We start from the raw sequence: 26181 nt of genomic DNA, 5'->3' as shown, positions 1-26181 counted from the left end.
TTGAAGCTAATAGACACACTTGTGATTAGGCCTGAGTGGGTGGCCCATGTATACAGGGAGCCTCACTTTTGACCACAAATGGAGTGAATTATGCCTCCATTCCAACAGTGAATTGTTATGAGGAACAGACAAAACATATGTGAACATACCTGACGCCAGGCAGGAAGGCAAGAGGGACCCTCCACCCACCCACCCACCCACCCACCCATTCATGTGTGTATGAAGCTACTGTCTACGGAGGGTCATCCTAAGACCAGATTCTGCTCTTTTTTTTTTTTTTTTAAGATTTTATTTATTTGAGAGACAGAGTAAGCGAAAGAGAGAGAGCACAAGCAGGGGGAGAGGGAGAGGTAGAAGTAGGGAGCCCGATGTGGGACTCGATCCCAGGACCCTGGGATCATGACCTGAGCCAAAGGCAGCCACTTCCCCAGTAGAGCCACCAGGAGCCCCAGATTCTGCTCTTAAAAGGATCACTGGGGAAGCAGAGCAGGTTGGGGCAAGAGTGGAAGAAACAAAGCAAAGTACTTTTGCAAGTGCTCTGTGGCTCACCTGTTGACCCTGTGTGGAGGCTTGGCTTGCTCTGGGAGGTTTACCCCATGATCAGGACCTCTAAGGAGATGTTCTTACAGGCTTTGGGGCTTCTCCTGAAAGAGAAAGCCAGTTGTTACCTCTGAATACCTCTAGAGCCCCTCCCAGATTTGCTTTGCTCTGAAAGTTTCCAGGCGGCTTCACCCCTAGGAAGAGGGAGTGGCTGACTAGAGGGCCAGGGTGAGCTTGTGCCAAGCCACGGGTAGGTGTCATTGAACTGGGTTCTAATCTGGCTCTGCCAATAACTGGCTGTGTGACCTTAGGCAAGTCACTCAGCATCTCCGGGACTCCTAAGAGAAGGGACCCCTGACCTCACCTGGCCAGAGATGGGAACGAACTGCCTTGGAAGGGCAGAGCCCCACACAGAGAGGAGGCACTATTCTTTGTTTGCCTGACCCCAGACATCCTGAGCTCCTGGATTATAAAGCCTGGCCACGGGCTGAGAAAGATACATGCCACTCAGTGTCCAAGCAGCCGGGGTGGCCTCTTGGAAGGCCACATTATTACGCCTGTACCACCAACTTCTTCTTTCTACCCAAACTATTTAAGGAAGAAGTCAGAGGTGGGACCTTCTGGAAAGTTCTGTAGAAGTAGACTGGTATCTTCTGAGGCTCTTTGTGTCCATCTCCCTTTATCTGTTGAGAATCAATGAATAATAGTTTACACTGCTTTTACCAGCAGTCCTGATCCTCTGGCATATGTTTTGTTGTGCTTATTACTTGTCTTGGTCTTGGTTTTCACAGTGGAAACTTTTAAGGAACTTGGCCCAGCACAACTTCCCCTGCTGGAATGTTCTTGAATGTAGTCATTGTTCCCCCGTGCAAGACTGCCCTGAGCAGCCCCCAGATGAGACCCAGTTCCCCAGTAACAAGGCCCTACCCAGGAAATCTCATACAGCCGTCAGCCCCCAGTTATTAGGGACACCGTGTGCCAGGCACTGTACCAGACTCACGGTGTGCCAGACACCGCATCAGCTTTCACAGAAGTTGTTCCTCTCAGGGGGCTCCTGGGTGGCGCAGTCGACTAAGCCTTCGATTCTTGGCATCGTGGTCTCAGGGCCCTGGGATCGAGCCCCATGACGGGCTCTGCGTTCAGCGTGGAGTCTGCTTGAGATTCTCTCTGTATGCCTGTGGCTCTCCACGACAGGGGAAGTTTGAGGAGCGGGAGGGAGAGCAGACAGTCATTAAGCATACTTAGGAACTTTGGAATGACCCTCCGATTCTGAAGCCTGAGCTGAAATTTTGTTCAAATGCTTCGTGTTCGTTGCACGGACCCAGAGCTGGACAGAAAGGGAGTAAACAGGGAGTAGGGGGCTTCGGCAAGGGCAGCTGTGCTGAGAACGGGTCCCTCTAGTCTGTGGGCCACCCGAGTCCCAGGTCTTTTGATGGTTTTGCTCCCTCAGGACCATCTGAGAGTGGCTTTATCTCAAAGCTATGGCTCTGGTGGCACACGGGAGTCAGCTTATTCTAGCCAGTGAGACGGGAGCGTGCACATCTCATCGCAACTCAGTGCTTAAAACTAGCATGGTGGGAGCTCTTACATTATGGAAGCTGGTAAATGCGGTGAAACTGAGGTTTCTTTCCCTGGGCCGGGGGCTGGTCATTACATGTTTACCAGCACGCTGTGGCTCAGTTTCCAAAACTGTAAATGGGGATTCCAGTGCCTCCCGTACAGAACCACGGGAAGCTGACATATATGTGCGTGTTTTGCAAACTAAAGCATGATGTGCGTGCCTGTGGATATGAAGTGTGTATTTATGGGTAATCAGTTACAATGCTTACGTGAAGAGCTGTCTCTTTTCTTAAAAAGGTGGGTGCGTGTGTGCGGGATGTCTGCAGAAACAGGAAATTCATCATGACACTGACGGATTCCCAGAGAAACCGTGAATAATGTGAGACCATCAGCTGGTCACAGGATAACCTTTAAGATTGTGAGGTACTTCCTGCTGGGAGCCGGGGAGTTTCCTTCTAATAGGTGTCAGGGTCCCAAGGACCAAAGTCCCATTAGTCATTGAGAAGACATAATTGGGCACTTTCCATGGTTTTTTTAGCTGTAGTAGAAAGAGCCATCGGACAGGCAGACCTGGATTTGAAGCCCATCACTCACCATCTGGTTGAACTTGGACAGGCTCCTAAACCCATTTGAGCTCTGTTCCCTCATCTGGAACATGCAGGCTTGGGGGGCACCTGGGAGAGGGGCAGGTGGGCTCGGTAGCTATGCCCTCAGTTGGTGTTGGTTCTGCTCTCTCGTGCTCCCTCACAACTTCGTTTTCACGGTGTGGTCTTGGGACTCCAGGTGACCCCTGATATGCAGAATGTGGTTCAGCAATTGGGACAAGAAACTCGCTCTATGCCATCCAACCTAGAATGTTCTCCCTGCGCCTCTTCCTCTACTAAAGAGTGGGATACAAAATACTTACTGAGAACTTGCTGGGTACAGGGAGAGACTAAGGACAGAAGACACCGGTAGAAATCACTTGTGGAGCTTTTTATATGAATTAACTCATTTAATCTGCAGATCAGCCCAAGGATAGAAACACTATCCTGTGGCAGATTCAAGATGGCGGTACTTCCTTTGACCCTCCTCCCATCAAGGGCTACAGCGCCTCCCCTTGAATCTGGGTTGGCCGGGCACTGCTTTGGCCAACAGAGTCAGGCAGTAGGGACACTCTGCCAGTTCCATGTGTAGCTTTTAAGAGAACTGGCAGCTTCTGCATGGCCTCTGGGAATCCTGGATTGCCCTGTAAGAAATCTGAGACCACCATACTGGAGAGACCACCTGGAGAGCTCTCCTGGAGACCATATGGACAGGGAGAGAAGCCAAAGAGGGCCCAGCTGAGCTTAGCCTTCAGCTTCTCCTGCCAGAGTGAAGGATCCTCTGGACCAGGACAGTCCCTAGGTGCATGCCACCAAGTGACCTAGTCAGTGCCACGAGGAGCAAAAAATTTCCCAGCAGATTTCTGCCCAAATTCCATGAAACCATGAGTTACACAAAGAGCATTATTTTAAGACAGCAGAATTTGCAAGCAGTTCGTTATATAGCAATAGATAACCAGGACAGGTATAATCTTTATTTTACAGATGGAGAAACTGAGGCACAGAGATGCTAAGTGGCTTGCTTGAGGTCACGCATCAGTAAGTGGTGGGTCTGGGGTTTAAACCCAGCAGCTTGGCCCCCCAGCATGTGTTCGTCATACTGGGCGAACATACATTCTGCTCTCAGGGAAACTTCTAGCTACTTCGGTGTGCAAAGACCACGCACACTACATAATTAGAGAATCGTATACCACGTGCATTTATGCATCTACTCCGTTTAAGGACATGGGGCTGTAGGGATACGCCCATGACGATATTAAGAAGGTGTTGGGCTTTTACTGCAATCGGGGAAGCTTCCCGACACTGGAGGGTGAGTGAGACCCCAGGGGGATGCCTCTGAGGAGTGAGGACATGTGAGCGAGTCCTGTTGGGAGAGAAGAGGAAGAGCACGAGAGGCGGTGAGACAGCATGAACAAGGACATGTGGGCTGTTGAATCCCAGGGCAGTGTGCACCCAGGGTCTCAATGCTCGGCCTTTATCTAGAAGACCATGGGGAAGAACCCCTGACAGAAGGACATTAAAAATGGGGGGGAGGGCATGATCTCATGTGCCTTTTAAACAGAAGCCCCGCTGGCTGGCTCAGTAGGTGGAGCATGTGACTCTTGATCTTGGGGTTATGGGTTCGAGCCCCACAGTGGGTATAGAGATTACCTAAAAATAAAATTGATCGATAGATAGACAGATGCCCCTCACTGCTGGGGGTGCAGTGCAGAGGCTGGAGTGCAGGGGAGACCCTCCACCCAGGATGAAGAGCAGAGGGGACTTGGCAGTGATGCTGGGGCAACACGGTGGGGCCTGCACCCAGCTCCTCCAGCAGGTGTGGGAGGACAAGACACACTCCCGAGATACTCCGGAGGAGGACTGACAGCACAGGTTGGCAGAAATGGCTGAGAAGGAAGAGGGATCAGGAGGCGCCCACTGACAGGGCCCTGTGGCTGCACCACCCTAGGTCGAGGGGAAGAATGATTGGCGGGGGTGACAGCAAGGGATGGGGGAGCCACTGTACCCAGGAGAAAGAAGCGCATCGCCATCATCCCAGTGCCTAGCACAGTGCCTGGCACATAGTCGATGCTCAGCAAATATTTGCTGATTGAAAATTGGATAAATTGATGGGTCCAGGGCTCAGGAGGGAGGGCAGAGCCCTAGAGCTTTGAGAGTGTCTGGAGCATGAGATGCTAACTCTCCAGGGTCCCTCTGGGGTGGTCACATCCTTTGGGGTCAAGATACCTGTTTCCATCACTGTTCTTACTGGGCTGTGGAATTGCCATCTGGTAACTAAGGGGAAATCTGAATGAGATGTCGGGCTGGAGGAACTGCCAGAGAGTTTGGAGCCCCGATCCCTGGGAGGTCACAGGAACCTCCCTCTGTCGGTGAAGACTCTTCTCTGTGCAGCAGCAGCGTGTCCCCTTTCCTGACCAGGAGCATTTATGGCGATTCAGGAGGGCACCGGCCTGATGTCTGTTGGGAGGGGGAGGTTTCACTTCTTAGCTCTGTGACCTCTGGCAAGCCACTGAACCTCTCTGGGCCTCCCACTGCTTTTGTAAGTGGTGCTCACTTTTCTTTTGGACCTCAGATAAAGATTTGCAAACTCAGGGTTAAGATCCTGAAGTCGAACCCGGGTTGTTTTCTGAGCTGGGTTGTTTCTTGATGGGTCCTTCTCTGGAACTCAGGGCTGTTCTCGCCAGCAGGGCAGTGCCGTGGGCTGCCTCCTTTTTTTCCTTCAGCCCAGCAGAGCAAAGCATTTCTTTTTGACAGGGACCACCAAAGACACCTCCTGGCCCCTCAGTGTGAGCTGAGAAGCAGGCAGATGGCTTGCCCAGACTTCCAGCTCATTCTCTGTGAGTAATGAGACCCCCTGCTGGCGGACAGCCTGCCTCTGCTCGCCCTCCACCACCCCTTCCCACCCCTTCTCCCCAACACCTCCCGGCCTGCTTACTCTTTGGTCTCCCTGACACTTGGCAGTTCACTCCTCTGTCTAATGGGTCCCCTTCTGTTCTGGCATCTGAACCTTTACCTAGTTCCCAGGCAAAGTCCCATCTGTGTTGCGGCAGTTGATTCCTTATTCCTTTCCCAGACTTAAAGCCTCATCCACACGGTTGTTAAATATGGAAGAGCACCGTCCAGGAAAAGGAATCTTTCTTCACAGCTTGGACAGCCCAGTGGCAGCGGCTGCCGACGTGGCTGCCGACATGGGGCTCCAAGGGAGCGCTGTTCGCAACGGGATGCTGAGGCTGCGTGGCATCCGTGGCATCCGGGGCAAGGTCCCGGCTCTGGGGTGGTGAGGAGGGAGGACACCTGACTCCCGCTCTCCCGGGAGCTTCGTTCTGCGCTGGAGTCAGGCCTGGGAACACAGCAGGAGGTGGCGGAATGTGAACCCAGCACCACGGCCACCAGGAGGGCTTCCCCCAGGGTGACATGGGGCCTGCCTAGTGTGACCCATGAGAAGGCATCTCTGCTAGCTGCAGGGACACATTGAGTGCATTCCGGTAGGGAAGACTGGGACGCCTTCCCTCCACCTCGTGCCACCTCTCCAAAGCAAAAGGTGCCTCCTGACCACGTTCCCTGGCTGTAGGCGCCTTGTGACTGTGGCCGCTGGGCCGCTTTTTTGACCTCTCTGAGCCTCATTTCCCTGCCTCTAAAATGAGGATAATGGAATTTGTCGTGGTGATTAGAAATAGAGGCTGGCGCAGCGGCACAACTAATAAATGGTAGATAATACTCTTACTACTATTGTTGTTGCTGCTGCTGTTGTTATTATTATTATTATTATTATTGAAACCTTGAAAACAATACCCTTCCATCATTAATCAGGAGGCTCAAAAATCCCAGCCCGTGCTGAGATTTGGGAAAAGGGGGCAGAACGACAGCAATCCGAATCAGAACCTAGATTCCAGAGAGCACCACAGTCAAACTCTGGAAAGCACCCAAATTAGTCGTCTCTCAAAGGATGATGACATAATTTCTCTGTACCTCAGTTTCTCCACCAGTGCAATGGGGGAGTTTGGACTTGAGTTGCCCCTAAGGGCCCTTCCATTCTGGCTTTCTGTGGTTCCCCATCCACTAGGAGGAACATTTGGCTGTGGTCAGGTCTCTAGTCTGAGCCAATCTGGGGTGTGGTGTAGAACTCAGTAAAAAGGACATTGTGGTATTTTATTCATCTTAAAATTCTTAAGATGAAATCAAGAGGAAATTGCTCTTTACGCCAACCGCAACCAGCAAAGATGGCCATGACTTATAACCAGGCCTGCCGTGGACAGTTGCATAGCTTGTGCACTGCCCTGAAGCACTTCATTGGTGATTTGAATGGGGGTTAAAGTCTAGCTGGTGTTCTGCTTGTCAAGTTGTGCAGTTTAGTGCAGGGCTGTAGCCACCTAAAAGAGGAGGCACCTCTGTGCTCCCTTGCGAGATCCTATAGGGGGGCATTGGGAGCATTTGGAAGCAGTCCCCTGCTTGGCCCCTGACTGTGGCTGGCAGGTCCTCCCTGTTCCTTTCCCTGTCAGCCTCCCTGCAGCTCATACCCTCCCCCTAGAGGCCTGTGGTTGATGGAGGAGATGTGGTGGAGAAGTTAAGAGAGGATGAGTTTACACTGAAAAACCATGAAGCTCAGGGGGCTGGGGGCTTTACAAAGGGCAGCTGGGGCAGGCTGGTAAATAGACAGTGCGGGGGCTCCAGGCCAGCCGATGAGCCAGAGACCAGGGTGTCCACCCTGGGCCATCCGTGCCAGGCAAGGAGAGAGAAAAGGATCTGTCTCCAGCACATTTTCAAACTGTCCTCCTCTCCCAGGTCCCTGCCCTCCCTCCACAGACCTTCAGACTCTACGCTGTCTGTGGTACGGGGGCTGTCGTTCCTCACTCAGGGTCTGGGCGGGGCACCAGCCTCTGCACAAAGAGCCAGAGGGTCAGGGAGGGCCTCAGCTACTTTCCTGCTCACTTGGCAGTTAAAGAAAGCAAGTCTCTGAGAAGGAGGGCTTTGAGCTCTGGGCCTGTGGCTGCTGGAACCAGGAGCCCATGCCTGGCCAGTATGGTCCACGTTTAGGCTTTGCCTGGAGCAGGGCTGAAAGTTTGCACCACTCTGTGCTCCAGTCCTTGTACGGTCGGGCAGAAGGGCTGCCTAGAGAACACAGGTGCTGCCCAGCGTGAGATTGTCTGCACCCTGGTCTGGCAGCTTCTCCTGCTGGAGCCAGCCATTCCAGAAGCCCCAGTCAAGCAGCACCTTTCCTTGGCAGGGAGAGGGCTGTTCTCCCATTTCACAGGTGAGGCAGCTGCCCTCTGTAGCGTCATCTGGAAGCAAGGGGACGCCGGAGTTAGGCCTGGAACATCGGGGTCCCCCCAGACTGAGAAATTGCTGTTTCCCCCCACTTTCAGTCCTGGGAGCAGGGCAGTGCATTTTCATCTACTGCAGAAAATTGGGCCTTTGGACAGGAAACAGTCTTCTTCCCACCTCAGCCACGCAAAGGCCAGGTGGGGGTTCCCATGACAACCATACTATGGCTCCCGGCAGCCAGAAGGCACCTGTGACCTCCCAAGAAGGGAAGGAGCCAAGAGGGACAGGAGGCCCCTGGATGGGTGGGCCTAGCCACACCTACCATGCCTGCTGCTGACTCTCCCTCCTGCTTCCAGCTGGGAACCACTCCCCAGCTTCTTGACGCCGTGGCTTTTTATTTTCAGGGTCTGCACCTCTGGCCTTTCCAGTTGGGGACCCAGGTTGGTGAGCTAGTGTACCTTTTAGGAAGTGGGATGAGAATCCATTAAGATCTGTCTTCCAACCATTCTAGGTGATAGGGATCAGGGAAGGTTGGCTCAGTGTCACATAAAGCATTGGAAGAGGGCCACTTCCTGGATTCCCCCTCTCCCCCCAACAACTGGGAGTGATGGCTTTTTCTCTCCAAGGATGAGCCCTGGGAGAGTTCTGTAGACTCTGCCCCTCCTACCAGCCCATGGTCCTTCCTGCATCCCTCTGGGGACCCTTTCCTCCTGGGGCAGTTCTCATCTAGACAATGCTCGTTCTATAAACACACATACTGAGGCCTTGCTTCATGCAAGATTTTCTGTAAGGTGAAATCAGTTACACCTCTCCCATCCCCACCCCCACCAAATTTTAAATCATCAAAAGAGAAGGAGCTGGTTGTTTGAATCTCTATCCTTCGGTGGGATGTCCTAGATAGGTCCTATGGCCAGACCATTGGCAAATTCCCTGCCATCCTTCTACTGGGAGGCTTGCTTGCACTCAATTTCTACATCCATCTAGCCTTTTTATCAACATGATGAGCACAATAAATATTTGTTGATAAATGAGTACATAATGAAAATGTCCTAGCTACAGAGGAACTCTTAATTGAGCCCTTTGAAACAAAACAATAAACAACCTGATTGAAAAATGGGCCAAGAACTTAAATAGGTACTTCTCCAAAGAAGTTACACGAAAGGCTAGTAAGCACAAAGAGAAAGGCTAGCATCACCCATCATCATGGAAATGCAGACCAAAAACCACAATGAGATACTGCTTCATCCACACCAGGATGGTTGTAATCAAAAAGGATTGGAGTGGAGAAGTTGGAACCCTCGTATGCTGCAAGCAGAGAGTAAAATGGTGTAGTCACTTAGAAAACAGTTGGCAGTTTCTTAAACATACGGAGTTACTGTATGACCCCGAATTCCACTGAGTCTGAGTCTGTACTCAACAGAAATGAAAGTGTATGTCCACACAGAAACGGGTACACACATGTTTGTGGCAGTAGTATTTGGGGTAGCCAAAAAATGGAGACAGCCCAAACACCCATCAGTGATGAATGGGTGAACAAAATGTGGTCCATCCAAACAATAGAATTTTATACAGCCATAAAGAAGACTGAAGCATGGACCCATCCTACCACATGGACAATCCTTGAAAACATTGTGCTAGGTAGAAAAAGCCAGGCAACACACTGTATCAGTCCACTTACACAAAATGTCTAGAACAGGCAAATCCATAAGGACAGAACATAGATCAGTGGTTGCCGGGGGCCATGGGAGAGGAAGGGCTGGAGAGTGACTCCTGGTGGGTACAGGGTCTCTTTTCTGGGATAATGACAATGTTCTAAAATTGATTGTGGTGAGGGTTGCACAACTTTTTACGTGCCTCCATGCCTAAGACCATTGAATTGTGCACTTCAAATTGGCAAATTGGACGGTATCATTCACAAATGATCTCTTAATAAAGCAATTTTAAAAACCCTCAATATTTAAAAACAAAACAAAACAGAAAGAAAATTAACTGCCATTTTCCAGTTAGAAAATGGGCAAAAGACATGAACAGACATCTCTCCAAAGAAGATATACAGATGGCAAATAATCACATGAAAGGATGTCTCCTCTCCTTTCGAAATTCAAATTAAAACAGCCATGAGATCTCATTCTACACCAATCAGAATGGCTAAAATAGAAAATAAGGAAAACGCCATGCTGGCGAGCACGAGGAGAAACTGGGTCCCTACCACATTGCTGGGGGGATGTAAAATGGTACAGACACTCGGGAAAATGGTTTGGCAGTTTCTTTGAAATGTGATGTTAGACTTTACCATATTCCCAGTGATTGTTCTCTTGGGAAACCTAGAGAAAGGAAGATGTACATTCACATAGAAACTTGTACACAAATGTCCACAGCAGCTTTGCACATAATAACTAAACACTGGAGGGGCTCCTCGGTGGTTCTGTGCACCTGCCTTCAGCTCAGGTCATGATCTGGGGGTCCTGGAATTGAGTCAGGCTCCCTGCTCAGCGGGAGTCTGCTTCTCCTTGTGCCGCACTCATGCACACTCACATGCTTGCTCTCTCTCTCTCTCTGTCAAATAAATAAATAAAATCTTTAAAAAAACTGGAAACTGGATGAATGGCCAAGCAAACTGGCCTGCCCGGCCCGAAAAATAGTCCTCAGCAGTGAAAAGGAGCAGGCTATTGGTTCACTCAGCAACTTGGAGGACCCTGGAGGAAATTATGCTAAGTGGAAAAAGCCAATGTCAATTGAACAGGATTTCTTTAAAGAAAGAAAGAAAAAAAAAAAGATCTACCAGTTTTCTGGTCTTTGTGACTATTTCACCTTGACATTGAGGTTGTAAATGGCAGCAGCCAGCCGGTGTGCAAGGACATGGCATCTCTATGCTGTCCCATATCAGCATTGGTGGTGAGTCGTCAGGTAAAAAGATTTCCTTTTCCTGAAGCAGAAGCGGTGTCTTGTCATCGTCACCTGTTGTCACCTCTGGGCCAGGTGTGACCAATGGGGACCCCTTCTCCTGTCTTACACTTTGAGTGAGAAATGCATTAGACAGGGCCTGACATGTGCCCACTGAGGCTGCAGCTGAGGACCCCAGAGACCGTCCAGCGGGGGGCTCGCTGCTGGCGCTTGTCCAAGGTGACCGGTTGGAACCAGCATCTTTGTTGGGGGCGGTTCCCTAGCTGGGCTCCGGCCACAGCTCCCTTGGGCGGCAGCCAAGGGCAGAGTGCCCACCAGGCACTCCTGAGGCTCTTTCTGAAGAGGCTCTTTTTGGCTTCTCAGAGTAAGGGAGAGTGTGGTCCCCTCAGTGTTGGAAGCCATGGGGGCCTCGTAGGCTGTGCCTGGCAGGGCTGTGAGTGGCCTCTGAAGCGGCCTCAGCTGAGAGGACACTGGCAACCAATCAGCTTTAGAAAAAATTTTACGGAGAATTTTAGAAGATTAGAGAAAAATGTAGAGACACTTGACAGTTTCTTTGCCTACTGAAATCATAGATGCCCATTATAAAAAATCCCAGAAAAACATACTACAGGCAGTGAAATTCAGTCAACTCTTGGTGTATGGGTTTCTTTTCTTTTCTTTTTTATTAAATAATGGCTTTACTGAGAGTTGCTTATTAATATATTCAGTATCCTACAATTCACCCACTTAGGGTACTCTGTCCGCAGGGTTTTGGTGCCTTCATAGTGGTCCATCCCTCACCATAGGTCTGAGAATATCTGTACTTAGTGCTATGAGTTGTACCCATAAGGCAGTTAAAAAGCTAAATTGTGTTAAGAGGGATCCTTGTCCACGGAGAAAGAGCATGAGCGAGCACCTGGAGGGTGGAATGTGCACTGTGTTGATGGGACCAAGTGAGGAAAACCCCTCCCCCATCCCTCACCCACCCCCCCCCACCTCCACCAAGGGACAAGCTTTCTACTGAGGAGCCCTAGAAAATAATGCCAGGCAAAGCCACAAAAAATCCTTCCATCTCCAGCCCTACCTCACACCGTGACTAGCTTACTGTTTGTTTTTAAGATTTTATTTATTTATTTGTCAGAGAGAGAGAGAGAGAGAGAGAGAACAAGCTGGGGGAGCTGAAGGCACAGGGAGAGGGAGAACTGAGTAAGGAGCCTGACACTGGGCTCGATTCCACGCCCTTGGGATCATGACCTGAGCCAAAAGCAGACACTTCACTGACTGAGCCACCCAGTCATCCCTCAGCTTGCTTGTTTCAAGTTAGGGTTTAGTAATCCTGTACCCTCGCTGGCTGACCATGCTGTGAACCCTTCTGGAAGCTCTGGTGGATGGGTTTTGCTTATGAGCGGGCACATGAGTTTCCCAGGGCCGCTGGGACAAAGTCACACAGGCTGGGTGGCCTAAAGCAACACATACTGATTCTTGCAGTTGTAGAGGCCAGAAATCTGGAATTGAGGTGTGGCGCAGGTGGGTTCTGTCTGCAGATCAGGGAGGATCCGTTCCACCCCTCTCTCCCAGGTGCTGGTGACAACCAGCACTCTGGTGTTGCTTGCCCTACAGAGGCCTCACTCCTGTGTCTTACATGGCTTCCCCTGTGTGTGTGTCTCCCATGTCTTCATGTTTTTATAAGGACACCATTCATGGAATGTAGGGTTCACCCCAATCCAGTCTGACAGCACGTTCACTGGGTGACTTCTGCAAAGATCCTGTTTCCAAATGAGGTCACATTCACACATACCAGGGGTTAGGAGTTCATCGTATCTTTTGGAGAGAATGCAGTTCAACCTGTAATAGGGGGCTACTTTATTATCCCTGTTGTACAGCTGAAGAAACCCAGGCACAGAGAGGATAAATAAAAAGACGACGGAGGCATGCCCACAGTCAGGCCACTGGGCCCGGGCACCCACACCAAGCCACTAGGCCGGAACTGCACAGAACCCAGGACAGTCCTGGGAGCACAGCCCGCCCATCACTCATGGGGACAAAGGATTGTCCCTTACCGATGTGCATTAGCCCAGGCTCCAGAATGGTGGAAGGCTGTCTGTGAGGGTTCCCCCAAGTCTGAGGGGTCCCTGTGGACTCCTGCAGGGGAAGGCTAACGATCCATGCAGTGGGAGGCCTAAGGTCCCCACCCAAGTGCCCCCAGACCTCTTATGTCTCCCTCCCAGATGGCTATTTAATAAACATGTATCGATCTCCCAAACTGCACCCCATTGTGCTGGGTCCTGGGGGGAGACTCAGATTTGGGCCACACCCTGGCCCTGGCAAGCGCGAGCTCCCCCAGCTGGTCCGTGGGGTGATGGGAAGCCTTTGCCACCATCTGTGTATGGATAGTGTGGGAGATGTGGAAGGTACCTGGGGCTGGGGCAGAAGAGGTCAAGTTAAATAGAAACCCAGAGCTTTCACTGTGGCTCACAATTTTATAAATCCGCAAGTTTAACAGCACAAAGTTGACAATGTATACACCTTTGCTGGGTTCTGGGCCCAAAAAGGAATGAGCTCTGGTGCCTGCACCCCAGCTGCTGCCCAGCAAGAAGACGGTTGGTAAACTGAGGCTAAGGAAAATGGCTTCACAGAAAGGATCAGGAGGCACAGAAGGGGGCGCAGCTGACTTTATCTTAAAGCTGCTACTGAGCCCTCCCTCCCAGTGTGCTAGTCTTGGCTTCCTGCGGGCGTCACTTCTAACCCTGCCATCAGGGATCCCACTTTATAGACGAGCTCTCCCTACCTCTTGAGGCTACAGGATGTCTTTTTGGCCCCAGGCTCCGTGGTCCCTCGCTTCTTGAGAAAGTCAGCGATGTACCAAATTCCAGCACTAGGTGGCGCTGTGGACTGCCCCGCCGCTATTCACAGAGAATGGTCATTCTTTGGACTGACATTTCTGACTTTTCCGAGTACCACGGGTCCTATAATCTACTTAGCATTTTTCTTTAAACTCCCTTTTAAAGTGTTTATAGCTATCCTAATGGGAAACCATTATTTGTTTGCCATAAATAGATGATGAATGTGAACTTCTTTTTAAAAAATCATGTTAACTGTTGAGCAGAGTGTCTAGTATGTTGAAAGAAGGCAAATATAAAAATAAAGCTGTTGGAACAAAACATTTCAGTTCGTGTGTGCCCCTCTCACAGAGTACCAGTGCAGCAAAACACTGTCCTGGGCTCCGAAAACAGGACAGCTTGCTGTCAGCGAGATGCGGGTGTGTTTAGGGTGGGAAAGGCTTCCTCCTTTTGCAGCTGGAGGAGCTGAGCTCCTGGTTGGATCCAGGTCCCACCTTTCCTTCTATCGCATGGATGCGAGAAGAACCTGAGGAAACTAGAACTGAAATGTGACGCACTTAGTTTTTCGGTGCTTCTGATGCCAAAGACTGTTCACTGTGGGCGTCCCCTGTTGGGCATATGGTGCCCTGGAGTGACAGGCGTCGTGAGGGTGGATGGCAGCCAAGATGGGCAGTGGACCTCAACCAACTCGCGTAGCTTCTCTGGGCCCCTTGCCCTGAGGGTCCCAAGCAGAGTGTGGCACCATGTTCCCCTTTCAGGCACAGTCCAGCACCCTGCCTGCCCCTCCGACGAGCCATATCCACCATGGGATGGGACCTTGGCCAAATGCATTGGTCCCTCTTTGTTGTCAGAGCTGGAAATTATCGGGGTCACCCTCACTCTTGGGTTACCCATGCAGCCGAATCAAGGAAGGTTCTCATAGGCCCAAGCATTCTTGGGAGAAGGGCCAGTGGCCCTCGGCTGGCATTGCTGTATCTCCTGGAGGCCAAGACTGATCTGGGCAACTTGCCTCCTGTTGGTGCCTCATAGCTCCTTGTCAGGCCGAGAGAACCCTGATCCATTAGATGTTTGATTCTGCTCGTACAATCTAGAGTTGTCTGTGTCGTTTTGCCCCCAAATGATGACTGTAGATTAAAGACAACACCAATTGCTGTAATAATCCCCCCAAATCTCAGTGGAATAACACCTTAGAAGGTTGGTTCCCGCTCCCCTGTGGTCAGATTGGCAGCCGATATGTATGAAACTGCAGATGCCAGGCCCTGTAGCAGGTGCCGGGACCCACCGTGAAGATGGCAGTCACAGCCCCCAACCCTCAGAGAGCCTCCTCTCTGGCAGGAACATTCACCCAAGGCTTTTGTCATCTCTCCACAGTATTGTACTTGGAAGGCTCGGTTCTTGTGTTTGAGGACATCTTCAGACTGATCGCATTCTACTGTGTCAGTAGGTGAGTACGCCTGACCCACGGAGGGGCATCAGAGTGCAACAGACGTCCCTGAACCCTGGGGTGGGGGTGAGGGTCCCGGGGAGGCCCCCAGAAGGAAAGGTGCAGCCCAGAGGGTGCAGAGAGGGGGGACAATCCCTGGCTTTGCCCTGGTAACCATGAGGGGAGGAGTGGGCTCTGAGGCTCCCTTAAGCTGGCCTCGCAGGACCCCACCCCCATCACCCCCTGCCCCCTGGCTCACTGCCCCTCACCCCAGCTTCCAGGATGCCCTGGAGCCCCGTGCTGACCTGACCCACCCTGTTGCAGGGGTGGCAGATGGCACTTCCTGTGGGGACAACAGGAAGGGCAGATACCCTTCAGTGGGACAGAGCCTGTGATTCTGAAGTCACTGCTGGGCGGGGTGGGTGCCTGGTCGCCACCCTCAGAGCTGCTCTGTTTACTCAGAACTGGTTTCAGGTCAATAGGAACGTAAAAATACATCTTCGCACTGTCATGGCTTAAGCTGCAGGGCCTTGACAAGGAGGGCAGGACAGGGTGTCTCGGGGTTCGGGGCTCCAGGCCCACATCTCTGTGCTGCGGAGAGACCCATCCTTGCTGCCGCTCAGTGAAAACTGTGCTCATCCCAGAAGAGCCCTCCCGCCTAGCGGGCCCCTCCTGGGCTCCGGCGGGCAGGAAGGGTGATGCTGGCAATGGTCGCTGTCAGCCATGGCCACCTGTCAGGAGCTTGCGGGTAAGCGGTGCTGCGCTGTCCATTACCTTCATAAATCTGGCAGACAGTTCCCATTTCACAGATGAGAAAGCTGAGACCAAGAGAAGGAACTTGCTCAGGGGGCGCAGCTGGTTAAAGGCAGGGTGGAGATTCAAGGTACTTAAAGCTCCGAGGTCCGTGAGCTTTGCTACGACCGCCCCACTGTGTGCCTCTCACGCTAATTCAGACGACCTAGCATGTTCCTCCGGGTGTGCCAGGCAAAGCCCCTGAGGCCCCCGGGGCCGTGGTGTACCTTGCAATGCTAAGCTCTCAGGCGGACAGGCCCGTTCCGGTTCTGAGAGGTTCTTATCTTGGACGGGCGTGCCTGGCATGGTGCTGGATACAGGCCAGGTGCTTTGAATGAATAAATAAAACAATGACATAATCCCCGAGCCCACAGCTTGAGCTCATTACCTCATCTCTCTGAGGCGCAACTTCCTCTCCTGTGAAATGGGGGTGCTGATGCCCGTTAGAGGGGTGCTGGAGGAGGGCAGGATAAAGACACAGCACACTACCCATCAGCCGGAAGGTGTCCTAGTTCCATGTCCGCTGGGGGCAGTGATTTTGTCTGTTCAGGAAGATCTGGAGCCCTAGTCACCAAGCTCACACCGTCACCTCCCAACCGTCCGGCCTCCGGCGGCTGTTTGTGTTCCAGAGAAGCCGGTTTGTTTGTTTGTTTGGCCGCCCTCCACTGCTCTGGGAACCACAAGGAGATCACAGGGCACAGAGCCCATATGTTTGGGTATCAATGTGCTGTATTTGGCGACAGCGCCAAGGCCATGTGTCGGGGTGCGGTGCCGTGGAAGAACCCCAGTTTAGGAGCTGGAGACTGTCACCTGGCTGTCACCTGGCCTATCCTGCCTGTGGTGGCCTCACCTGTCAAAGGGATGATAGAAGAGGAGCAACACAGGGCAGAGCGTTCATTGGAGGAATTCGCTTCCCCCACATCCTGCCCCACCACGCCCCCGCCCCGCCACGCCACGCCCCCCAGCCCATATCATCCCGCCCCCCACACGCAGGAAGCTACAGGTTCCGCTTTGGGGAGCTCCTCTGAATGCTCCAGGCTGGAGGGTAGTCTGGTATGAGGACTAGAGAGGCTTCCCAGACCAGCCTGGGTCCCATATCGCCCAGGGGGCCAGTGAAAAATACAGACTCCTGCCCCCCTCCCCCAACCCCGAGACTGATTCAGCAGCTCTGGGATGGGGCACAGTAATAGCTTAGCCGAGGGGTGCTCTTACGGGCAAGAGTTGAGAGGACTTGCCCCCCCCCCCCCAAGGAGAGCACAGTGGGGAGGAAGGGGGAGCAGGATGGGGCAGGCAGAGAAGCCCAGCAAGGACGCGATTGCAGGAGGCATCCCAGCCTCAGCAGGACCCCAGAGGCTTTCCTGAGCATAGGCGAGACCTCGGGGTCATCTACCCATGGGGCTGGGCTTTTGTGCCCCCAAAGCGGAGGCATCTGTGGCTCCCCCTGGGGCTGGTGGGACAGGCCGTGAGGCTCCAGCATGCCATGACAAGCCACTGAGGGCCGCAGGTGCCAGCCCCCAGGAGCAGGCCGCACCGAGGCTGCGCTGCAGGTGGGGGGCGGGGGTGGCGGGCGGGCGGAGCGGGTGACCGGCATCCATGGGTCCGCGTGGGACGGCAGCGGCTACGGTGCAGACCAGCTCCCACTGACCCGATGTCTGTGCTGCTGAGTCGGCTTGGTCTACGCTCTGCCCACAGAGTCCTTTCTAACCCCTACTGCGGCCTTGTGGGATAGGTGTTCTCACCTGGAGACCCACTCCAGGGACAGATGCCTCCTGCCCCCAGGTTGTGCTGGGGGTCCAACCTGAAGATCCCTGCAAGGGCTTGCCGGAGGTCCTGGTGTGTGTTCTTACAGACAGGGAAACTGAGGCTGGGGATGTCTCTAGCTCGGGTTGCACAGCTGAGTTCTCAGCCAATTTGACCTTCGCTTGTCTGGATTCCTGAGCCCCGGGTACTTCTTCCCATCCCTTCCCTCCGTACAGGCCTGGGGGTGAGAGGGTGTGTGTGCTGCTCCCCTTCAGTTCTCCCCTTCCATTAATGGGAGGGTCTGGGCCTTCTTGTAGAAGAGGTGACTTCAGAGGCCAGGCAAGGAAGGGCAGGAAGAGAATTCTAGGTAATGGAAGTAGCACAGGCAAAAACTTGGCAGTGGGAAGCTTGGGCATGGCTGCGGGTGAGAACCAGACACATGGGTGGGGATGAAAGGGGAGACCTTGAATGCCATGCCCAGGAGCTGTGGTGACATCAGTGTGCACTGTAGCAGAGCTGCAGAGCTGCAGTAGGTGGTGGAATAGAGGCAAGGGGAGAGGGGAGACCAGTCCGGGGCCACAGCAGCCACACAGGCACTATGAGGAGGCCCCTGCCTCAGCAACAGTTGCAGGAACTGAGCAGGGTAGGGACAGCCACTGCAGAGAGGAGTAGGGGAGCAGAGGGGCCAAGGAGATGTTGGGGCTCCTTTCCAGAGCAACAGAGGCATGAACACACTTGGTCATTTCTGGAACACTTCGTACAAACCAGGAACACTACTAAGCGCCCTTGAAGGATTGTGAGGACAAATTCTCAGCACGCCCAGGAGTCAGTAGCCTTGTGAACTGGGGGGCCGTTAGCCTCTGGGCAGGGTTGCTGAGCCCTCAGGGGAAGAGAGAACTGGCATAAACTCTAGATAGTATCATTGGTATGTGGTGTTTTTCAATCCTGGGTAACAGCCCAGGAGGGAGTGGAGTATAACATGGAAGTTACCTGGTTTGGTCTTTGTCCCCATTCCTGACACAAAGCTCCTAAAACCCTTTGGGATTTCCCAAGTGATAGGGTGGGTTTTGTTGGTCCTAATGAGCCCCCTCCAGTGCTCCCTGAGTTTGTGCTGAGAGCTGACCCAGGCAGGGCCCCTAGGTGGCCTCAGGAGGGGCTGGTGACAGGGAGACCCCGGGTTTGGAGGATTGGAACTTTCAGCCCCACCCACCGACCTCCAACTCCTATGAGCCTAGAGGGGGTCATAACATCCATCTGTTGGATCATAACGGCTGTCCTTTTTTTTTTTTTTCTTAAGATTTTATTTACTTATTTGAGAGGGGGCAAGAGCAAGGATACAAAAGCGGGGGGTGTGACAGAAGGAGAGATTATCCACGCGGACTCCCCACTGAGCATGGAGCCTAACGTGGGGCTTGATCTCACGACCCATGAGATCAGATCTGAGCCGAAACCCAAGAGTCAGACACCTAACCGACTGAGTCACCCAGGCGCCCCATGACTGCTGTCCTTTTAAACGAAAAATTAAACTAGACTGGTAAATGTCAGAATGTGTCTAGTGTACGTTGGAATAAGTCTTGTTTTGTTAAACTCTTGCTCTAGTTATGCATGATTGTGTATGACTGTGTGAGAGAGCGTGTGTGCACACGTACTGCACAGGCAAGGAAGCAGGATGCCAGATGTGGTTCTAACTGGCAGTCATGGTCAAAAAGACTCTGGTCAAAAGACACTGGCTAGAACTGAGACCTCTGGGGAAGGACATGTCCCACCCTAGGAGGTTACACAGCTGACTCACCAGCGTGCGGGGGGAACATGTTAGAACATTCATTCTGATTCCATTGGAGCATTATTCCATTTTTTAAATTTCTCTTTTTATGAATGCTTTTTAATGGACTTAATAGTCCATTTTGTCAGGAAAATACAAGAATGAGAATACATATTCTCCTGAGTATGAGAATATATATGTATGGGAATCTATGTGTGAGAATGTATGTCTATATATATATGAGATTGTAAGTATGACACACACACACACACACACACATACTCACACAGGCACACACACACCTGGAGAGGTGCTTAATTTTTATGGTTACCAATAGCCCTTGCTTTTGGGGCCTCTGATTGCCAGGCTGTGTCCATCAGGATCCTCTTGAGAGCTGGTGAAAATAGGGATTCCTGGCCCATCCCCAGACCCAACCCCGGGAACCTATGTGCACAGTTCTGGGAATCTGTTTTTTTAGCAGCTCCCCCATGGGATTCTGATCTGTAATAAATTAAGTAATACAAAGGTATTAATACCTACCCATAAGGGTGCTCTGTTATAGTAATAGCTGATTACTGTATATCGGGGTGCTTGGGGGGTGCAGTCAGTTGAGCGTCCGACTCTTGACTTCAGGTCAGGTCATGATCCCGGAGTCCAGGGATCGAGCCCCGTGTCGGGGGGGGGTCCCTGCTCAGCAGGGAGTCTGCTTCTTCCTCTGCCTCTGCCCCTCCCCCTGCAAAACAAATAAATAAATCTTAAGAAAAAATAGTAATACTGTCATGTGACATAAGGCCTGCAAACACCCAGACCAGTGCCTGGCCACCTACTAGTTGCCCAGCAAACACCCCCTCCCGTGAGTACTTCTCCTTGGATCAGAAGAGGTGGCCCCTGGGTGAAGGGGTGCATTGGCTATTGTGGCAGGGAGCGGGGACAGATGAAATCCTTGCACGTAACCAGGTCACGGAGGAGGAGGTGCTCCATGGTGGCACAGCCTCAGAGGCTCTGTGGAATCGAAGTAGACGCCGTCGCCTGGGATGCGCCGAGAGGTGGGAATGAACAAGCACATGCCCTCTAAGCAAATGAGTGCGCCTTCTGGGGAGGCAGCCGGGAGGCCCCTGAGTGCAAGGGAAGGGTGTGCGGTGGGCAGAATGGAGGAGCTGGCGCACAAGGCAGAGTGGGCCAGGAAGGCCCTGGAAGGCCCTGGATGCGGTGGTCCCGGGTTGGCGCTGGCCCCCTGCCATCCCGGCAGCATCTTGACCAACAGAGGAGGTGGCTGAGAGAGTGTGGGAGACTGGCCTTGGGCATGGGGGGTGGACCCCAGAGGAGCTGAGGGACTCTGCTGCCCATGGCAACATACACAGAGACCCAGGAGCTGCTGGAAACCCGGCTGGCGGGCCAGACAACCACCCAGGTAAACTGAGGCAACACGGGACTGAATGGTACCATCCTGCCAAGTTAGAGATTGGGGTAGTGGTGGCCTGAGGTGGGAATGAGAGCTGAGAGCGCAGTCTGGGTCAGGGCCTCAGCGCCCCGAGGGGCTGACTGGTAGCCTTCACTGAGCAAGTATGACTGGGTGCTCTCTGCCTATCTCCGTGTGGAGCAGCAGTGGGTAGCAGGCAGGAGGGGCTAGGCTCCTCCACCCAGAAGGGCACTGTTGGAGGAAGCTACCTGGGCTTCCCACAATACAGGAAAACAAGTGACCAGGGAGAAGAGTCTCCCATTTCTGCGGGTCCCTCAGCGCTGGCCCAGGACTGCATCGGACTGGTTGCTTCCTCATCCACAGGGCTCAGCCCCTCAGCCCCAGGGAAGTTTCTGGTCTGCCTGGAGGCAGCAGCCAGCGGGGGGGTCCAGGGAACAGACACACGGGTACTTCTCCCCGACATGACCTCCGGCCTTTCCTGTCTCCACAGAGACTTGTTGCCTTTCACGCTGAGGCTGCCCCAGGCCATCCTGGAGGCCAGCAGCTTCACAGACCTCGAGACCATCTCCAACCTGGGCCTGGGTAAGTCCCCTCTGAGGTTCAGGGTAGGAGCAGGGCTTTAGGATGCAACGACCAGAGGGGCACAGGGGCAGCCCCTCAGGCTGAGTCCCAGCTCCTGTGGGACCTCCCGTCCCGCTCCCCAGGCTGCCAAGGCCCCGTAGCCCGGATAGTCTCCCAGTTTTCAAAAGGGCACCTTTTACAACCGCCCAGAAGGTCTGATGCACAGCCTTGCGGGGTCCGGGGGAGCCAGGGCCGGTCAGCACAGGCTGACCCCACTGCCAGGACGAGGCTCTGGGAAAGCCTGAGCCAAACACCTGGTGCTTCATCCGCTGACCAGAGCTGGGCACCAGCATGACCCCAGCCCTGGCTCCAGGTCCACCCTTGCCAGAAGCAAGGGCAACAGGAACATGGCTGTGAACAAGATATGGGGTGAGGGACGGGTCAGTAACCCGCGCAGCCCCAGTGACCTCTCCCCTCAGGTCTGAAGTGACATAATGACACTTTCAGGGCTTCGTACTTGAGTGGCATTGTCTTTGTGTCGTCCTCGTGTCCCCATTTTCAAGATTCAAAAGCACTGAGCACCGCGGAGAAGTGTGTCCACAGAGTGGGCCAGGTGGGAAAGCACAGAGCTGGGATGTGTGCCGGGGCCTTTCTGACCCGGAGCAGGGCCTCCCCACCGGCCCTCGGCAACACTTCATGACCTTCTCCGTTGTTCTGCCGCAGTCAGGGCCCGGTTTGAGGCCAAGTCAGCAGGGAGCGGGAAATGCTTGGGCTCGATCTGGGGAGGTTTACTTCTGATAGGAGAGGTCTGTGTGCCGGAGGCCTTGAACACTGTGGGGTTCAGGCCATGTTGTGTGCTGGTCTCAGCCTCTCAGTGCCTGATTTGGGGTTGGACCGGCCCTCGGGGTTCTTAGGACGTTTGCAAGATGCCTGACGTTTGCAACAACCATTGGGAGACTGAACAAATAAAGGTTTATTGCTCGCACAAGTCGGAAACTACACAGCACCCCTGGGGCCCCACAGTGAGGTCATGGGGAGAACCCTCATGCATGGTTTTGGAACGTGGGTGAGGCCCAGAGCCAACAGCCAAGAAAGAATTCTTGAGACGTCTTTGGTGCAAAAAAGTGGTTTTATGAAAGCACGGGGACAGGACCCTTGGGCCGATAAGGGCTGCCGCACTAGGGATGTGAGTGTTAACAATTACATACTTGGGAGTTGGGGGAGGGAAGGACAAAGGGAGGCATCCCAAAGGACTTTCACATGCTGCAGAAGACTCTTAGGATCCTGGGGGCCCAGCTGTTATCAAGCTAAAGTTGTTTCTCCTTCGAAGGCACTAACATTAAGACAGTTGGGAGTTCCCAGGAGGGATGTCACGGGCTACAGGTCATAAAGAAATTTAACTTTGTTTCCGTTCTCTTCTGCCTCAGTTTCCCACATCACTCATGGAAGAGAGGGGGAGGTTAGGGCTCCAGGAAATTCTATGGGTCTCTGGAAGTTAGGCTGTTGATAGGAATGCATTTTCCTTGTAAATATCTAAGACCTTGGTAAAGGGTAGGGGGGGAGACTGTCCTGCAGGACTGTGATCTCTATCTGTGAACCTTTTGTTTTTCCCTTCCCTTAGCTTTAGGACAGCTGGGACTGCCTGAGGAAGGTCTCACGTAGCCCACCTGGGAGTGCAGGGGTGGGTTGGTGGAGGCAGGGGTGTCAGCTTGTGCTTTGCCCTCAGTTGCCTTCTGCTCGCTCATCACGTGGGCTTGGGGTTCTGCTTTTATTGGGACTGATGGTGGGAATCTGGGGTTTCGCACGCTCACTCAGTTGAATTGAAAACACGGGGGACGGGAATTGAGTATGCTGGAAGAGAAAACAAGTGGCCCGAAGGGTTGGTTATCTAAATCACCCAAAATCGCTAAAGCAGAGGAGCCTCTGTGGAGGAAGGCAGTTGGGATGTTTAGGGTTGTTTAGTCTTGTGACTAGCTACGTGTTTATTCAAGATATTGAAGGATGCCTCTTTGAAATGCACGCCTCAGCCATCCAAGCTTAAGTCAGCACTTGCATTGCAAAAAGGATAAAGGACTGGGAGGGATTACACAACAGGCAGGTATTCCTGGATTGACCTTCACCTATAGCACTGATATGAAATATGCAAGACAAAGAAAATGTGCCCAGCCCCCACCCCCGCCACACACACACACACACACACACACACACACACACACTAGGCATTGCACATCTCTCATTGTTGTAGACCAGGAGTTCTCCTGACAAAGAACTGAAACCCACTCGAACCAGCATAGATTAAAAGGGGACTTAGGGAAGGGACACTGGGGAATCTCCAAGAAACAGAGCAAAAGGTCAGCGGGGTTTGCTGCCAGCAACATCCCACCCCCCTGCCTCCCCCAACTGCTGGCCACTGCTCCCCTCGGCCTCCACCACCCCATCCCCCCCACCCTCCCACCCCCCCACACCCCCCCCAACCCCGCTCATGCTGGCCCCGCCCCACCTACTGACCTTGCCCTTGGAGTAAGTTGTGAAGCTCTGTGTCTCTCTTATCAGTAGTGTCTACAGTTTACTCTGGCATTCTCCCCACTTATTACAAAAAGAGCAGAATGTAGTGAATAATAAATATCCAAATCATCGCAAAGTCTGGGTGCTCGGGCAGGGATAATGTTGCTGAAACAGAGCTATATCTTTGCAGGGTCAGCACCATGTGATAACCCAGAAGGGTTGCTCATGGCCCACGAGCTGACCTCAGAAGGTCCAGGTTTGGCCTTAGACAGGCCAGCGCTGGGGAGAGCAGGCTGTAGAAGCGTCATCCTGGGGCCACAGAACTCACACAGGCAGCAACCCAGCATGAAATGACTGAAGTTACAGTTGATTCTAAGTGCCGGAGGAACATAGCGAAAACAACGGTAAATAAGGGTTAGATTTGCAGAGGGTCTCAGACACGTTGGAGGTATAAATACGCTTAACATGTTTAAAACATGTTTGGAGAAAGCACCTGTTCTCTTCCAAGCTTTACCCAGTTTGCATGGAATTTACTTTTTCCTTTACATTCTACGATGAGAGTTCTCCTAGTTACTAAACACCCATGGACAACCCAAGTGTGAATGACGCCTCAGGAGTCCCAACTGCCCCTCCTTGGGATGCCACAAAAATACGAATTCATGGAACTCGTTGGACTTTCAAGTTGTTTCCATGGTATCCGGAATACTTTGCTGCATTTACTCATCCCCTCTCTGTCTGCTGCTAGTCTGGGGCTCCCCAAGCATGAAGCCTTCATCTCCTTGGCTCTCAGAGCCAATGGCCCAGTACCTGGCCTGACCCAGGCCCACTGAGGGTTATAGGAGCAGACACCCGGCAAGAGGTGTTCCCAGCCGAGTTGCTGGACACTGCCAGGCCAATGACACATCCCCCTTGGTCCGGGGGCAGCACAGAGGCAGGGAAGACACGGCTGCTCAGGGAATCTCTAGCAGCTGAGCTGAGGCTTGGCGTGGTGCCCGCAGGCCTGGGTACATGCGCCCATACCACCCCCCCACTCTGCTTTGCCAATCACTAACATTGCATGACTGGGTTCCGCTTCTCCCCTGGCCTTGGCATTCTGCAGGCTGCAGAGAAAGTTACCTACTTCCCTTTTTTTTTTTTTTTTTCCTAGTATAAAGGCTGCCACTGTGGTTCCCTGACAGGCTGCCAGACCCTAGGATGCAGCTTCTCAGTCCCAGCTTCCCCCATCCCTCAGAGTGGCATTGGCTTTGAAGTTGCCCTAGCAGAGTGTAACCACGAGGCTTATTTTAGGGGCGGGGGAGCAGTTCCTAGTCACCCAGGCCCTCGGCCCGTTGCTCTGAACCCCTTTGTCTGTGCTGATCCTGCCAGAGTCCACATGCAAGTGGTGGAAAATGTGCTCTTTTTTTTTTTTTTTTTTTTCCCTGTGCGTGATGGCCGCACCTTGCTGTGCTGAGCCAGGCTGTGGGGCCAGCCGGAGCTCCTCGGCCCTTTTTTTGCCCTCCTCCTCCTATTTTCTTATCTTTTCTTGCCTATAGCTGTCCTCCCCCAGTTCAGGTCAGTCCCATGTTACCATCAAAATGAATCTTGCCTACTTGCACCTGCTCAGAAGCCCACCTGCCTGTCCACTCTGGCAAAGCGCATGCACTTATGTGAGCCGGGGGAGCTGAGCTCCTGCTCTGTGGCAGGAATGCCTCGGTTCTGCCAATATTCACATCCTGGAGGTGGCGGGAGGGAGGCAGACAGAACCCTAGAATTCCAGTCCCGGTGCTAGTCACATGGGTCAGGGTGCGCCCCAGAGCTGGGGGTGGGGACACAGAGGAGTATACGGGAGGTCTGGACGGGTCAGGAAGGCTCCACCAAACAGGTTCCATCAGACCTGGGTGGTGAGGGGTGTTAAGAGTTTGCCAGGGGGAGAGGGTAGAAAAAGGAGTCCAAGCAGAGGGAATGGCACTTGCAAGACTTTAAGGTGGGACAACCCCGGGACATGTTCAGGAAGGAGTGAGTAGGGTAACTGCTCCTCAGGTGAAGCTGGAAAAGATGTGCAGGTCCAGATACCGCAGGCCTTGAATGCCGGGCTAAAAGGTCGGCAGTGATTCAATCCTGAACAAAGAGCAACCTAGGGTCTGCTCTGTGCGCAGCATCATCTCGCAAGGAGGAGACTGGCTGGAGGTGTGGGCAGGCTAAGTCCAGGGTCTAAGTGAGCAGTGAGAATGTACAGGTGTAGGCGGACAGTTCCGTTCATCATCTGCCCATGACTTCATCTTTACCCAAAGGAAGATCTTAAGAGAACCTGGAGGGGAGCGTCAGGGGCC

General features: G+C 52.9%; 1 protein-coding gene across 3 annotated transcripts in view; it reads left to right on the top strand.

Moving 5' to 3' along the window:
* RIN3 (Ras and Rab interactor 3) overlaps positions 1 to 26181 on the top strand; it is a 114016-nt gene that overhangs the window by 55260 nt on the left and 32575 nt on the right. For 2 of the 3 annotated variants that reach the window (XM_032344623.1, XM_032344622.1), the window contains exons 4-5: positions 15041 to 15113; positions 21297 to 21388. In XM_032344623.1, coding sequence (XP_032200514.1) covers positions 15041 to 15113; positions 21297 to 21388 — 165 coding nt within the window. Of the gene's footprint in view, positions 1 to 15040; positions 15114 to 15763; positions 15841 to 21296; positions 21389 to 26181 lie in introns of those variants that run through there. The other variant, XM_032344626.1, reaches the window with a different exon arrangement.

The sequence above is a fragment of the Mustela erminea genome, chromosome 5 (genome assembly GCF_009829155.1).
Source record: "Mustela erminea isolate mMusErm1 chromosome 5, mMusErm1.Pri, whole genome shotgun sequence".
Lineage (NCBI taxonomy): Eukaryota > Metazoa > Chordata > Mammalia > Carnivora > Mustelidae > Mustela > Mustela erminea.
The sequence above is the reverse complement of the archived record's forward strand: the minus strand, read 5'-3'. Positions and strand labels throughout refer to the sequence as shown.